The following is a 13890-nucleotide window of genomic DNA, read 5'->3' on the forward strand; positions in this document are numbered from 1 at the left end:
ACAGTAAGTCACTTTTTTTGTTGCTGTTTTGCTATTTTTGGGCACATTTGATTTGAAATTCAATCATGTCTTTGAGGTTAAAGTGCTAGGTGGTGAATCTAAACCTTTTCAGTTATATCAACCGAGGATTTGTTTTTTTTTTTATAAGGGCCTGACAGGTATTTTATCTGATATGTGATATATTTGTTTGCTGAAAACCAGACTGAAAGCTTAAAACCAGCAATAAGGAAATGGCTCCAGTCGAGTTCTGGCAGAGTGTCTCAAGTGAATATACAGAGGATGTGCTGTGTCTGTAGGTTGTACACTTTCCAGGAAGGGAATTAAATCTTACACTTGGCACTTTGAGCCTATAGTCATTGAGTCATTTCATATCAAATGTGACTAAAAACACAAAATAACACAGAAATATGTCACTGTCCTGATGTCTGTGGTGTGTACTTATAATATTATAGGTTTAGCAGAGTGGGTGAATGACTATGTGATCTGTTGATTTTTCTGGAAACATGGGATCCAATGCAGCTGCAATGATTTTCTTTGTTTGAGAAGTAGCTGAATGATATCAAGTGGAAACATGGATGACTTTTGGAGTTTTCTGACTAAACACTGACGTTGTAAAATTAATGTAGAAACCATAACCGTACACTTGGGCACTGAACAAAAGTAACAGGGCGCTTTGGCATGCACACGTACACACACAGTCTCTCATTAGTTAACCCCAGATTATGCTGTAGAATACATGATTGGTGGACAAAGCTTATGCGCTAACTTCAGAGTGAAGTAAGCCAGATTGTTTTGTATGTTTTTCCATAAAACCATTGTGCTGATGGAGACAATGACTGTGCATGATGAAACACGAGGCGCAAGAATCAACAGCAGAGACTCTGTTTAGACTAGCCGAGGTCCCACTGCTGGTTTGGTAATGCAGATCGTCTGATTTAGTGAAATATGAGTTCCTTCTGAAGGATAAATCCTGCGGCTCAGTGAGAGAGCTTGGTCTTGACACTGCATTAGATCTCCAGATTCTAATGTGTATGCACAGATTTAGTGCCCCTGTCTAATGCTGTCTCTCTCAACAGATGAGTCCAGAGAACTACAGGGAACAAGCCTATACATGCATGCCAGAAGAAGTGGACACTGATGTAAGTTCAGTGCTGCAGACTTGCATGACATAATGTTCCTTTTAGCTGTACACAGCAGGTCATGACTCGTTATTGGTTTCTCTTCAGACTAAACTTAGCATGCTGTGTGAGCAGGACAAAATGGTCAGGATACAGGAGGAAAAACTGCAGCAGCTGTACAGAGAGAAGGTGACTAATACTGCATTTGTCGTCATGTTCACGCAAAACATTGTCTAAACATGCTTACAAAGATTTGGTATCATGTGCAAAAAATGTAAATTTGAAGGAATGCACAGTTTGCAGTTCCTAAGAGTAAAGTTTCTAAGCATGAAACAGAGCAAGTTAGGAGACAAAGTCTGTAACTATAACTAACTATAGCCTGTAAGTATAACTACCATCATCAGATGGAAAGACTTGTCTGGTTTGCATTGCTTTGTCATATTCAGCAAATCTCACTGACTGTTTTATGTTACTAGTTGATGTGCAGTGATTGTAGGTATAAAGAAAAAATATAAAATCATTTCTAGTCAATTTTGAGTCACAGCTGTGCCCTTTGAACTTTGGATAAGACAATTAAGTAGTTTGAAATGCTTTCTTTAGGCTCTGAGAGGGGCTGATGGGCATTTGTGATTATTTTGACATTTTAAAGATGGGATAACCTCCTGTTTAGTGACAAAACAGCTCAAAACAGTGATGTACAGGAAATATTTAAAAATAATCTACTATTCTGAAATAGTCTTACTGAAGTTTTAATGATGACTGTTGTGCTCTGTGTATTTGACATGATGCGTGTTGCTTCAGCACACTCTGGAGACAGCACTTCTGTCAGCTAGCCAGGAGATAGAGTTGGGCTCCGACAACCCGGCTGCCATGCAGAGTGTCGTGCAGCAGAGAGACTTGCTGCAGAGCGGCCTCCTCAGCACTTGCAGAGAGGTGTCCAGAGTTACTGCCGTAAGTAATACAGTGCATTCACACTCCAGACAATGAAGGCCTCTTGGGGTTTTGTTTTTCAGGAGTATTAATAATATGGTCATTTTTCTTTGTTTGTTGTATAATTGTTGTTTCTATCCTCCCCAGGAGGTGGAGCGGTTATGGAGGGAATATGACAGGATGGAAGGAGATGTGACTATGGCTAAGAACAACCTGCTGGAGCAGCTAGAAGCACTGGGAAGCCCTCAGGTAGGAACATTTTTGACAGTGAGTCTGCTCAACTTCTTCTCTCTAAAGGCCATTAAACTCTGAGCATGTTGGGGAAAAAACAGCACAAAATTGGGCATAGTTTGGAAATGATCTTGTAATGTGTAACATATATATACACACACTGACCAATCGGTCCTCAAGAATCACACTGTGGGGAAAAGAATGAAGCAAAAATCAGGCGATGATGAGCTGGTTCTGGTGTTTTTAAACAAGAAAAGGAAGAAACTGAAATTCTGGATTCAGCCAAATCTCAAGAGAAGGCAGCAGCAGGGAGAGTTTCATGGTTTGATCCAGGAGTTGAAGCTGCATCGCGGCTGCTTTCGTACATATTTCAGGATGTCAGCAGGGCAGTTTGAACTCTTGTTGGCAGAGTCGGCACCACATCTGAAGAGACAGAGAAACTATTTCAGAGAGCCAATAGCAATGACTAGCTGTGTGTCTGAAGTTAAATGGTATCATTTTACTATTTCAGAAGCATCGTATCTTCAGTACCGGTGTGCGTTTTGAGCTACTTTGTTGCCAAATGCAGTGGTCAGATTGGTCAGATCGGTTTATTTGCAGGTAAAAAATCTGAAAAATCTATTTAAAAAATACAAAGTCAACAACTTCGTCCTGTGAGATTATACAGTCAGTGTGAACAGCTGCGTTAAGCATCGATGAGTCTGGAAAATATTTTTAACACACAAATTTTTCGCTTCCATGTGAAAAGACCTTAACTCTAACTCGACATTAAGTGTGTAGAAATATGCTGATAATTTTGTAAACAATCCAGCACTGACACATTTGATGTTTAGTTTGCCATGGCTAAGCATTTCAGTAAGTACTGTATACTCACTATACAACTCGCTTCTCACGCTGAACCCGTTAGGTTAGACCGAGTCACTCACGCAGGAAGAGTTCGGCTGTTGCTATGTGATTGAATGATGGGTGCAGATGGATGAAGTGCTGGGGACTTGATTCTTAATTTAATTACCGATTTGGCAAAAGAAGATGTCCCACAGTGCTCTAGGCTAGCAGTAGCAGCTGTGCCTTTCATCTTGACCCAAAGTTGTGTTTACAGAAGTGCTCTTGTTCTGGTTGAGTCACTGTAGTTTTGGTTCTCTGGTTTAGCGTCATGATTTTTTTTTGTTGCCTGATAGGGTTTTTTTTAACGAAGCGCGCTCTCAGTAGCTATCATGATATCATCATTCTTGTGAATTCCTTTTGGCTAAAGTAATGGTGTAGTGAAAATCTGATACTGCGGCTGACCTGCTTGGCATACTTGCAGATTCATACACTGCAGAGCTGCAGAGAAATCTGTAAACCTACTCAACCTTTTTGCAGACACGTTTTCTGGACTTTGGGAGAAAAATATGGAGAGAAGTAAATGGAGATCAAAGCAACACAGGGGGTGATTGATGACCGTTGCAAGGATGGAGCAGGTCTTAATTAAGTTTGTCTTTTATCTTCTCTTTCATCAAGGAAGAGGTGCAGAGACAAAAAGAAATTGTTCTAGCAGTTATTCCTGGCTTGTACTGAGTAATGATAATTTAGAATAGAGAAGTCAGAGGGCCAGCAGGGAGTCTGGACATCCTCTTCTTAAGTCCATCTCACAAAGACCAACCTGCCAACAGCGAGGGGGAGATAATTACCTGTCTTTTTTTCTTCCCCTTTTCCAATCCTAATCTCTCCTCTGATTATCGTGTTGTGAGGCTAGTATCTCTCGCAGACAGTTGGAGCCTGATCAGATCTGTGTCTCCGCTGACTGCACACCTTAGCAGATACAGACATTACCCTTTTACTGTTCTTTTGCGATGCCATCATGCTAATTTTTTTCACTTCAGCTTTCTGTCTGCCTTCTGTGTGTTAGTTTTATTTGCTATAGACCTCCACCTTAGATCTCAGTCTGCAGGTGTTTTTTTTTGTTGTTGTTGTTGTCGTTTGTTGACGTGCGTCTGTTTTCTGTGCACACCCAGACAGAACCACCCAGCCAGCAGCATGTCCGCATCCAGAAGGAGCTGTGGAGGATTCAAGATGTGATGGAGGCCCTGAATAAACACAAAGCCCAGAGAAATGCTCTTGATGGGATGGGTTTCTATGGGCCCAAAGCCAACTTCAGTAAGCACAAAAATGAGGTGAGGCACCACTTGTAGAAAAAGAAAACTGAACACCTGGTCTGACAGGATGCTGAAACAATAAGGCATTTTAAATCATCATTTACTGTTCCTAGCTTTTCAAATGTGAGAAAGAGTTTTTCTTTTTTTCCTGCCTAAGGCTTCAGTCACACAGGCCTTGAAACTGATTAGCAACCATCTGGCAATTACTGGTTGTGAGGCAAAAAAAGTGTATTACCTGACCGGTCATGAGTGATTGGAGGCAATTGGTGTGAAATTAATTGCTAAAGTCCCAGTCAAACAGACCTGGAGACTAGCCAGTGACCTTACTGGCAGTCACCAGTGTGAAGGTGGTGTCAAAGAGGTATATAGTTTGGTTGTTAGTAGGTTGCCTGTAGTTTGTAAGGAAGATGCCGACTTGGCTGCAAAAACAAACTACATGCCAAGCAGTACTGAAACAAAGACCATTTCCCTTTAAAGTAAAAGTTCCGCCATTTGAAATGCATGCATGTTGTGCAGCACTCTTTCAAGTTTCACCTCAGTTGAAAATATCTAGCGTTTGCAAACCAGTTGGCATCTTTCCTGCGAAATGCCACTACAATCCAAGTTTTTTTGTGTAGTGTTCTCCTTGTAATCGTTTTCACGTGACCACAGTCGGCAATCGGCGGTTGTTTAGGAGTTGCTGACTAGTCTCTAGGCCTGTGTAAGGCTTTGGACAGGTGGTTGTCATTACAAGCAAATTAAAGATGTGAGCTTAACGGTAATTTTTTCACCTTTTATTGGAGTTAATTAATGGGGAAAATTGATCATAAAAAAATAAACCCACATCACCAGCAGTTTTGAAGATGATAATCGACGTAAGCTGAGGGCTCTAAATGCCCACCCTACTCATGGATGGTGTGAGTAGTGGTGTCTGGAGGAATGTGTCACTCAAGCCATAACAGCATCTGGAGCGCTCTCTCTGGCTAATCAACTGTTTAGCCCATCCTGTGGCCCAGAGCTACTCTATACCAGATGGCTGTAGCCCTGAGCCTGTATGGTGGCGCCATGTGTCACCTTGCTTCCTGTGCTGTCATACCCAATATAATCCCCAGGAGGAGGACTCTGTACCCCCACGGCCACCCCTACCCCAGTCCTACGAGCCCAACCCCCCCACCGTGCCCCCTATGCCGTCTCATCCCGGCGTGCGCCCTTCATCACTCCACAAGCCAGAGGACAGGAAGGCCAATCACAGGAATAGCACGCACAGCGTAAGCCTGTTGACCTCTTGGTTGACCCTGCCCTCAGCTGTATCATCCCATGTCCATGATGATGAGTTCACTTTGATTTCCATAAATATCTCGTGTCTGTTGCATTTTTTTTTCCATTTGTTCCCGTCATTGTACAGCATAATTTACTTTTCAGTTATTTGGTTGAAGTCCAGCTTGTGTTTTTATTTTTGTTTTGTTTTTTTTAATTTTGTTTTTGACTAAATTACCACATCCCCCTTTTCTGTCTCATCCTTTATGTTGAAATGTAATATTTTTTTGGGTCTGTTTGTTTCGCCATATCGAAGTTTGAATGTGTCTGCCTACCTTTTGTCTGAGTATTTCACACATTTAAATTTAAGGTGGCTCAGTCTTCAGGGTTTTTCCTGTTTTCCGAGCAGGGATTTTGGAGATGAATTAGTGCAGTCGCCTCATGTGCAGTACAGGCAAACCGTTTTTATTGCTTAAATCTATTTGTTTTCATGTTATTTCTGAGGCGTCGATAAACTATAAGTTTATTATGTATGAGTAAATGAAACTACAATTAACAAATACGATTAAAAGAAAATATTTCTATTACAGTGCTTGTTATTTTCCTCTGTAGGGGGCACGAAAACGTCTCAAAGCAGAAAAAACCCTGGTCAATGAAGAATTTTATTTTATTTTTTCATCTTAAGTCATTCTGTAAGAGATAATGACACGCTGAGTTATGCAGAGTTTGTTTACAAACTGACTACATTTCAGAGTTTTTCTCATTTGTGTTGACCTCTTTTTTTAACCCCCCAATTTCTCGTCTCCAGGGTCCTGACTACAGACTGTACAAAAGTGAGCCAGAACTCACCACAGTGGCCGAAGTGGATGAGAATAATGGAGAAGACAGATCTGAATATCCATCTGATAGAGAACATGTTGGAAATAAAGGTACTTTGGAGAGATACTGGTGCAGTTTCGCAGTGAAGCCTAGTGTATAAAAATACAATAGAGTGGTCATTTTAGTCTGTATAAAACTGGAGCTTTTTATCATGGGACTAACAAAGTCTACACATTGTGATCGCTCCCTTTTAGAGTATTTGAGGGCTCTCTAGTGGAAACATTTACACGCTCAGAAGGTGAACAGCATATGGAGTGCACTATGCTGTAAATATGGAGTGATTTCTGACACAAACCTTGTCTCTAACACAATTTGAGTTGGCATTTGGATTATTTGGATCTAGGTCAGTATATCACAAAGTAACTCTCATGGCAACCATAATTTTGCTGGTTACCATGGATACAGTGAGATTTGCACCTGCATGCATCTTTTTAAACTTGGCCAAAACATGTGAGCTATAATATTTGTTTACTGTATTTAAACTTTCTGCCACCAAACATGTGATGTGAATAGATGAGCTGAATTTACCACAAAAGGGAAATTGATCTACATTTATTGAAGAGCTTGCAGGTCTTTTTTTTGTTGGATGGAAAGTGTTAATTAAAATACCACCTGTAATTGACCCTATCTAATTTTTTACTATAATGTGATTTCAGTTTGACCTTTTATTGATCTCTTGTCTTCTTTTCTGTGGGTAGGTATGTCCTATCCAGTTGGTATCGTCCCACCAAGGACCAAATCTCCAGTGCCTGATTCCTCCTCCATAGCTTCATATGTTACATTAAGAAAGAGCAGGAAGCCTGACCCTAGAACGGTGAGACCTTGGGCTTTAATAATAACTAAAATGTTCTTAGCATTTGTAGATTTGGATCTATCGGACAATAGAAAAACAAACGAAATACAGTCACGATCAGGACTATAGTCAAAAAAAGACTGGTATATATATCTGCAGTTATTTAGATTTGGTAGTATGGCTTTCTGACCTTCCTGCGTTCCTATATACATACTTGGACGAAGGCCCAGGCAAAGGGGAAACGAGCAGGAATTAAGTCAGATACAGCAGCGGTCCCCAACCCCCGGGTCACGGACCGGTACCAATCCGTGAGTCGTTTGGTACCGGGCCACAATAGTTGAGGCTTGTGTGCGAAATTTATGGGGTTTTTTAGGGTTTTTATCATTATTTTTTTATGGTTTTTATCGTTAACTCAGTTTCCCTAGGTCTTTTCCCGTGTGTTATGAATAAATCTTCTTTTATTTTTTTGTACCATTACTGGTTTTATTTTGTTGTATTTATCCACAACACCTTAAAGGCCGGTCCATGAAAATTTTGTCGGACATAAAGCGGTCCGTGGCGCAAAAAAGGTTGGGGACCGCTGAGATACAGCAAGAAAGTTGGAGCTCAGCTAGAAGTGGGTTGTAAGGCAGCTTGCAGGTGTGCAGCAACTATGGCCAGGCTAAAGTAGCTTAATTGTTTGTGCTATCTGCAGATTGCCAGTTGTGTAGAGGAGTATCAGCTGAGCCCTTAGTTGATGTAGCCCGGTACTGTGTTTGGCTTGCCTTGATCATTTTTTGGCTTTGTGGTCCGCCTGAATTAACGCTTTCTCAATTAATAATGATTATGGGCAGCTGTGAACTAACCACAGTTAATTTTGAATTGTGATTACTCCTCTCCTAATTGGTTGTTTTGCTTGTAAGCTGCTGGTTGAAAACTCACATGTGCAGTAAAGGCCAGCTGTCACATGGTGAGGGTGTGACTCATGCTGCCATAAAGTAGATGCCAAACTGTATTTAAACAGTTTCCAGCCACGAATCCTATCAACTTAAACACACTAACCATATCATTAGTGCACCACACTGCAGGGTGTGTCCTGCTTTTGCTGCGCCTGTGTAACTTTGACCGTTAATGGACATGTAGTACAAATGAAAATAGATAAACGCACAATATTTCTCTAGGCTTATGTGCTTTAGCACTTGGTGCTAAGAGAGCATGCCTAAGGCGTAAGAGTTCAACTTTAGATCCTGGGAGAAATAACAAATGAGTTTCAGTGGACTCGTCTCTGTGCTTGTCCTGTTAGACCTCAGTGCGGCATTCAGTACTGTTGACCATAATATTTTATTACAGAGATGTATAGTGCATGCCATAATTATTAAAGGTACTGCGCTGGAGTGGTTTGAATCATATCTATCTAATATACAGCAATAACATACATTTTCATTGCTATGCAGGTGACACCCAGCTTCATCTGTCATTAAAGTTTCATGACGCACACAAATTGGTTAAACTGCAGGAACGTCTTAAAGAAATAAAGACCTGGATGAGCTCTAATTTCCTGCTTCTGAATTTGGATAAAACTGAGGTTGTTGTACACACTGCAGGGTGTGTCCTGCTTTACTGTGTCAGTGTGAGTATGAACATGGATCGATGTGTAATGAAAATAGGTGATTGCACAAACTCCCTCTAGGCTTATGTACTTCAGCCTATGGTATTAAAAGAGTATGCACTTAGGTCCCAGGATATCTTGGACAGTGTGGACAGTGGGGACTATGTCCTTGACCTCTGGACTGAGTTTACATCTGCCTACCCTCCAGTGTGGCACAGACCTGAGAATGAACAACTTCTCCTCAGTTCACTTCACATCAGCCTCTCCTGCTCAGGCATTAACAAGCCCCCAGCCGCTCTGAGTGCACCCATGTGTTCCAGCGGGAGCGTGCAAGCGCACAACAGCCAGGTTGTTTGGCCTTTTGCCAAATGTAGCTCAAAGAGAGCAAATATTTAACAATTTCTCAGTCATTATGTTAAGTCCAAAGTGTCTGTCCTGTTTGTTACTTTTGTTTAAAAAAGTAAAATGTTTTCCAGTACATACATTAAGGGTAGAGATTATTCTTCTTTGTAAAGTTTAGACTTTTTTTAAACCGTGCCTAGTTCATCACGCTGCAAATGCTGCGTCATGTGAAACAACCCAAGTAGGCAATGACACCATGTAACTTCAGATCTCTACCATGCACACAATTGGGGATCACAGTAAAAAAAGTTACCATGGCGGCAACCTCGTAGTGCTGAATGTCTTCACAGTAATGCTATATCATTATTAAATTATATTCTGTTGTCGTCTCTGGCCAACAGGAGCGTCCACGCAGTGCAGTGGAGCAGCAGCTGTGTGCTGTGGAGAGCAGCCGACCCAGGATGAGCGTGGAGGAGCAGCTGGAGAGGATCCGTCGCCACCAGCAGGGTACCCTCAGGGAGAAGAAAAAAAGCCTCAGCATCAGGGGTAGCAGCCAGGAGAACACACCCTCTCGCAGCCACTCATTTACTAAAGAAAACCATTACCGCAACACGCAGGTACTGGCTGAGTGACTCAGACCCTATTTGACATTAGGGTAGCTCTGAAGTCAGAAGATGTTCATATGATATAATGTCTCTGCTTCTTTTATGTTTCATAATTTATTTCTTTTAGTTTCAAGTGAGACGCAGAGATGAGGTGATAAGCAGTGACATTCAGGAGCTGGAGGCCTCTCTCAGGCAGCAGGAGGTGGTGGGGGAGCAGGAGACGCCCGCTGAGGAGATAGCTCGTCTCAAAGAATCCTCCCAGGCTGATCACTTTAATGTCGACCGAGAGGTACGGCACAGCAGTTAGCCGTCGTTCCCATCAGCCTGCTGGTTTTTTTACAAGCCATTACTCAGAGGGCTAATACTGTCATGGGCAAATTATTATGAAGGTGCCGTTTACCAACAGAACATCATGTATTATCAATTCAATTGTTAATACTGCAGGAAAAAAAAGTTTCAACTGGAATGGAGAAGTTAACAACTTATAACTGTATAAGCGTTGTTCAGGCTAACTGAACATTACACAAAGGCCTCTGTGCCAAAATCTTTTCATGGGATGCTCATAAGCTACCAACATGATTTGCATGACTTGCTGCCTTGAGAAGAGTTCACGGCCTTGCTTTAGATTACATCGGTGAACTTCTTACAGTTGATCTCTGCGTAGTACAGAATGCCTCAGAGTAATTGACAGTGACACTCCATTTACTTCTAAACACCCAAAATGTAAAATAGTCTTCCTGCACAATAGATGCCGATCAGGGTAATAATGTTGTTTGCACAGAAGTGGAATTTTCTGTGTCAGTTTAGAAAACCATTCATTTGTACCAAATGTGCTAAATAAGTGTTTCTTGTCTGGTGGCTGTTCCTCAGCTTTCTGTGCCTGACAAAGTGCTCATTCCTGAGCGTTACATTGAATCGGACCCTGAGGAGGCTCTGAGTCCTGAGCAGGAGGCTGATAAGCAGAGAAAAGTCGACCGCATCAAAGCCCTCATAGCCAAAAACAGGTAAGCACACTGTCATGATCCATCTAAATCAGTAATCGGTTATTAGCATGGACAGGTCTGCTCAAGCCTTGAATATTAGATAAGGATACTACGGTGAAAGAGCCAGCTTTGCAGGTGAGCAGATGTCGTGCATGAAATTCCTTCTAAAAGTAAAAGGTAAGTTTAGGGTCATAGCATAGATGTCTCATGCACTTGGCATGCAGATCCATGCCTCAAATGTGCAGAAAAGGTCTATTTGCTCATCTCTGAGCCACTGTGGCATTTTATTCTAAATGTCAGTGCCCTCATATTGATTTTTAAAAACTGGCCTGTTTGTTGGTAATTAGAAGTTGTCCGTCGCATGCTGTAGAGAAAACCTTGCTGTTTTGTGTTTGCTCCTAGCATGCAGAATGTGCTGCCTAGTCTGGCTCTGAGCCCTGAGGAGGAGACTGAAGAGGAGGTTACTGTACAGGAAAAGGAGAAGATGATTAATATCTCCTATGAGCTGGCAGCCGAGGCCTCCAAACGCAGCAAGCTGGTAGCAGGTACGTCTCTAGAGAGACGAGAGGGTGGAGGTGGGGTGGTTGGATCAAAGAAAACGCATGCAATAAAACAAAAGCTGGTGGGAGCCTGTTCTTAGAAACAAACTGTAGCTGCTTTCATTGTGTATGTGTTAGGTAATTTACTTACTACTTACTCAGTAGCTTTTTCAGTAATTTCACTCACTTTAGTGATTATTTCTGTTTTATTTAGCCATTCACTCATTATCAACTGTTCTAATTTGTTGTTTTGTCATTTCATGCGTGCGCCTGTGCTCACCATGTTGTCGTTTCGTTGCAGTGAAAAGCCTGTCGTCCTCTTCCCCACCCCATCCGCAGTCTCCCACCACCACACCCCCCCAGCTCACTGACGGTTCTCACTTCATGTGTGTGTAGTAGCATCAGTAAGGGCCTCCATCCACCCTTTTTTCACTCATACTCATAATGCTGAAGTGTTTTGATTGTTAAATTTGATTTCTGGGGTTTTAAAAAAGCATTTCAGGATAATTAGTTGGGTTCATTTCACGTAACAATGCGGGGAGTTTGTTCTCTATGTGTTGCGGTATCACTAATACACTGTTGTATAGCAGAACTATGAGGGAATCTCACTATAATTTCACTTCTGTCCTTTTGTTCTGCTTCAGCCCAGGCTCTGGCCTCAGTGAAAACCTACACATGAAGGAAGCAGCTGGGGAGGCCTGAAGCGGCTCCTGAGGACTTTCCTAAAGAGTTCAGCACAAGGCCTTTGGCTACAGAGTGAAACTGCCTACTTCATACTCATGGGTCTCAACCTCTGACTTCTGTATTGCTCACTGTGACGTCTTAAGCTCCTCCCTCTTCGGGGGGCAACAATCTTCTCAACCTGGCAAGACAGCACATGGATTCATACCGTTTTACTGCTGCAGTTTCAGTTTTTACAAGGCTTTTATAATCATTTTTATTATTTATATGGTTTTATTAGGTTTTTGTGTTCGAATCTGGGCCAAAGTCTATCTGTATATACAGGAGGCTAATAGACTGAACTCTGTTCTGAGCCTGATAGCCTGTGGCAGAGTATGTTGGTCTGTTATACGTTTTCATTCATGTTTCATCAACTGTTCGAAAAAGTTTCAGAAGCAAGTTTCACATTTTCTCTGCATTTAATTAAGCCTTTAATAATTCACTTAATTTTTTCCCCCCACACATTCGACATCATCTAACCAGGCATATTTATCCATTTATTGTAAAGAACATGTGTCTATGCTAAAGATGAGTAGATAAAAGATATAGATCCCTCCATTATTATATAAGGAGGAACCATTTTATTGCTGCAGACTAAGAGTATTTGTAATTTCTCATACTTCTGAGTTCTAATTATTTAAAGATGGGATTTGAAGTCCCTGGCACTTTGTTGCCAATGCATATGTGAATGTTCTGACTTGAGTCAATCTATACTGTCCTTTTTTTTTAAATTGCTGAGAGATATATTTAAACTGAGAGATGGAAAAAGAGATCTTGATTATATTTTATGACAAAAAATCGAGAACATTTATGACATGTTGGTTTGGAGCCCTGGAACTAAAAGAAAACAGGATAAGGATGTGTAAAAAGCAATAGAAATAACCCCTTTCTGAATCTGAGATAATTTTTTGTGTGTACAAAGTGTAATTATCAGAGATTTACTGTGTATATAATGTACATGGTATATCTGGATGGGAGGATATGTTCAACATACAGTTACATACTAGATTTAATTTGCAAATGTTCATATCCCATCTGTTTTATATCATGTTAAATAAATGTTTCTGTTCCTAATGAGTGGTTGTGTTATGCTCTTTATCTCCCCTGTAGCTACATGCAGTAGAGATGCTGACCAAAAGGGAGTTTGACTCAAGCCTGCAACATAATCAAAGATTACATTCTCAAAAACTGTTGACCGAAAGAATTTTACTTATTTAAATGAACTCCAGCTTAAATAGACCCCAAAATATAAAAATCGCATGCATGGAAAGTGTTAAATTGACTCCAAAATATAGATTTAAAAAGCATTTCCCCCATGACGGTTACACTTTTACTATGAATTCACTTATAGGATTTTTTTGAATTGTTGAGTCCCTCATGCAAAATTGCATGCCTCTGGTTCAAATAGTAATCAAAAACAATCAAATATAAGATATGATTTCATTTGATTTACCAAGCATGAATGACAGTTTAAATGAGGGGCTGTGGCTCCCTCTGGTGGTCATCTAGCTGTAGCAACATGGACCATATTTTTGCATTCACAACAGGTTTCTAACATTAATCATAGCATTCATAAATTATTAATAGGCCACTTTTGGGTGGCCATGTTGTAGAAATGCCCGTGCTTACCTTCCTGTTTGGCATTCTAGCAAAAAAAAAATTAAAGCTCTTTGGTGCATGATGGAAATGTTGTAAATCAAAGCCGTTTACATGTGAATGCCTGACTAATAAGAACTCAGTAAACAATGTACACGCAATTTGAGGCCAACAGATGCAAATATATATATATTT

The 13890-nt window shown here is 41.0% G+C and overlaps 1 protein-coding gene across 12 annotated transcripts in view; it reads left to right on the forward strand.

Annotated features, from left to right (window-relative positions):
- LOC146665086 (pleckstrin homology domain-containing family A member 5-like) overlaps positions 1–13173 on the forward strand; it is an 87424-nt gene extending 74251 nt beyond the window's left edge. For 8 of the 12 annotated variants that reach the window (XM_085412535.1, XM_085412525.1, XM_085412527.1 and 5 more), the window contains 14 exons: positions 1077–1139; positions 1227–1307; positions 1920–2069; positions 2196–2297; positions 4274–4432; positions 5506–5661; positions 6459–6579; positions 7228–7343; positions 9654–9869; positions 9985–10146; positions 10728–10861; positions 11243–11385; positions 11681–11765; positions 12024–13173. In XM_085412535.1, coding sequence (XP_085268661.1) covers positions 1077–1139; positions 1227–1307; positions 1920–2069; positions 2196–2297; positions 4274–4432; positions 5506–5661; positions 6459–6579; positions 7228–7343; positions 9654–9869; positions 9985–10146; positions 10728–10861; positions 11243–11385; positions 11681–11765; positions 12024–12081 — 1746 coding nt within the window. In that variant the 3' untranslated portion in view covers positions 12082–13173. Of the gene's footprint in view, positions 1–1076; positions 1140–1226; positions 1308–1919; positions 2070–2195; positions 2298–4273; positions 4433–5505; positions 5662–6458; positions 6580–7227; positions 7344–9653; positions 9870–9984; positions 10147–10727; positions 10862–11242; positions 11386–11680; positions 11784–12023 lie in introns of all 12 variants that reach the window. The other 4 variants (XM_085412526.1, XM_085412528.1, XM_085412536.1 and 1 more) reach the window with 4 other exon arrangements.
- Positions 13174–13890: the final 717 nt, after the last annotated feature.

Source organism: Rhamphochromis longiceps, linkage group LG7 (assembly GCF_057381845.1).
Source record: "Rhamphochromis longiceps isolate RC_006_pf linkage group LG7, R_longiceps_female_GT1.1, whole genome shotgun sequence".
Taxonomy (NCBI): domain Eukaryota; kingdom Metazoa; phylum Chordata; class Actinopteri; order Cichliformes; family Cichlidae; genus Rhamphochromis; species Rhamphochromis longiceps.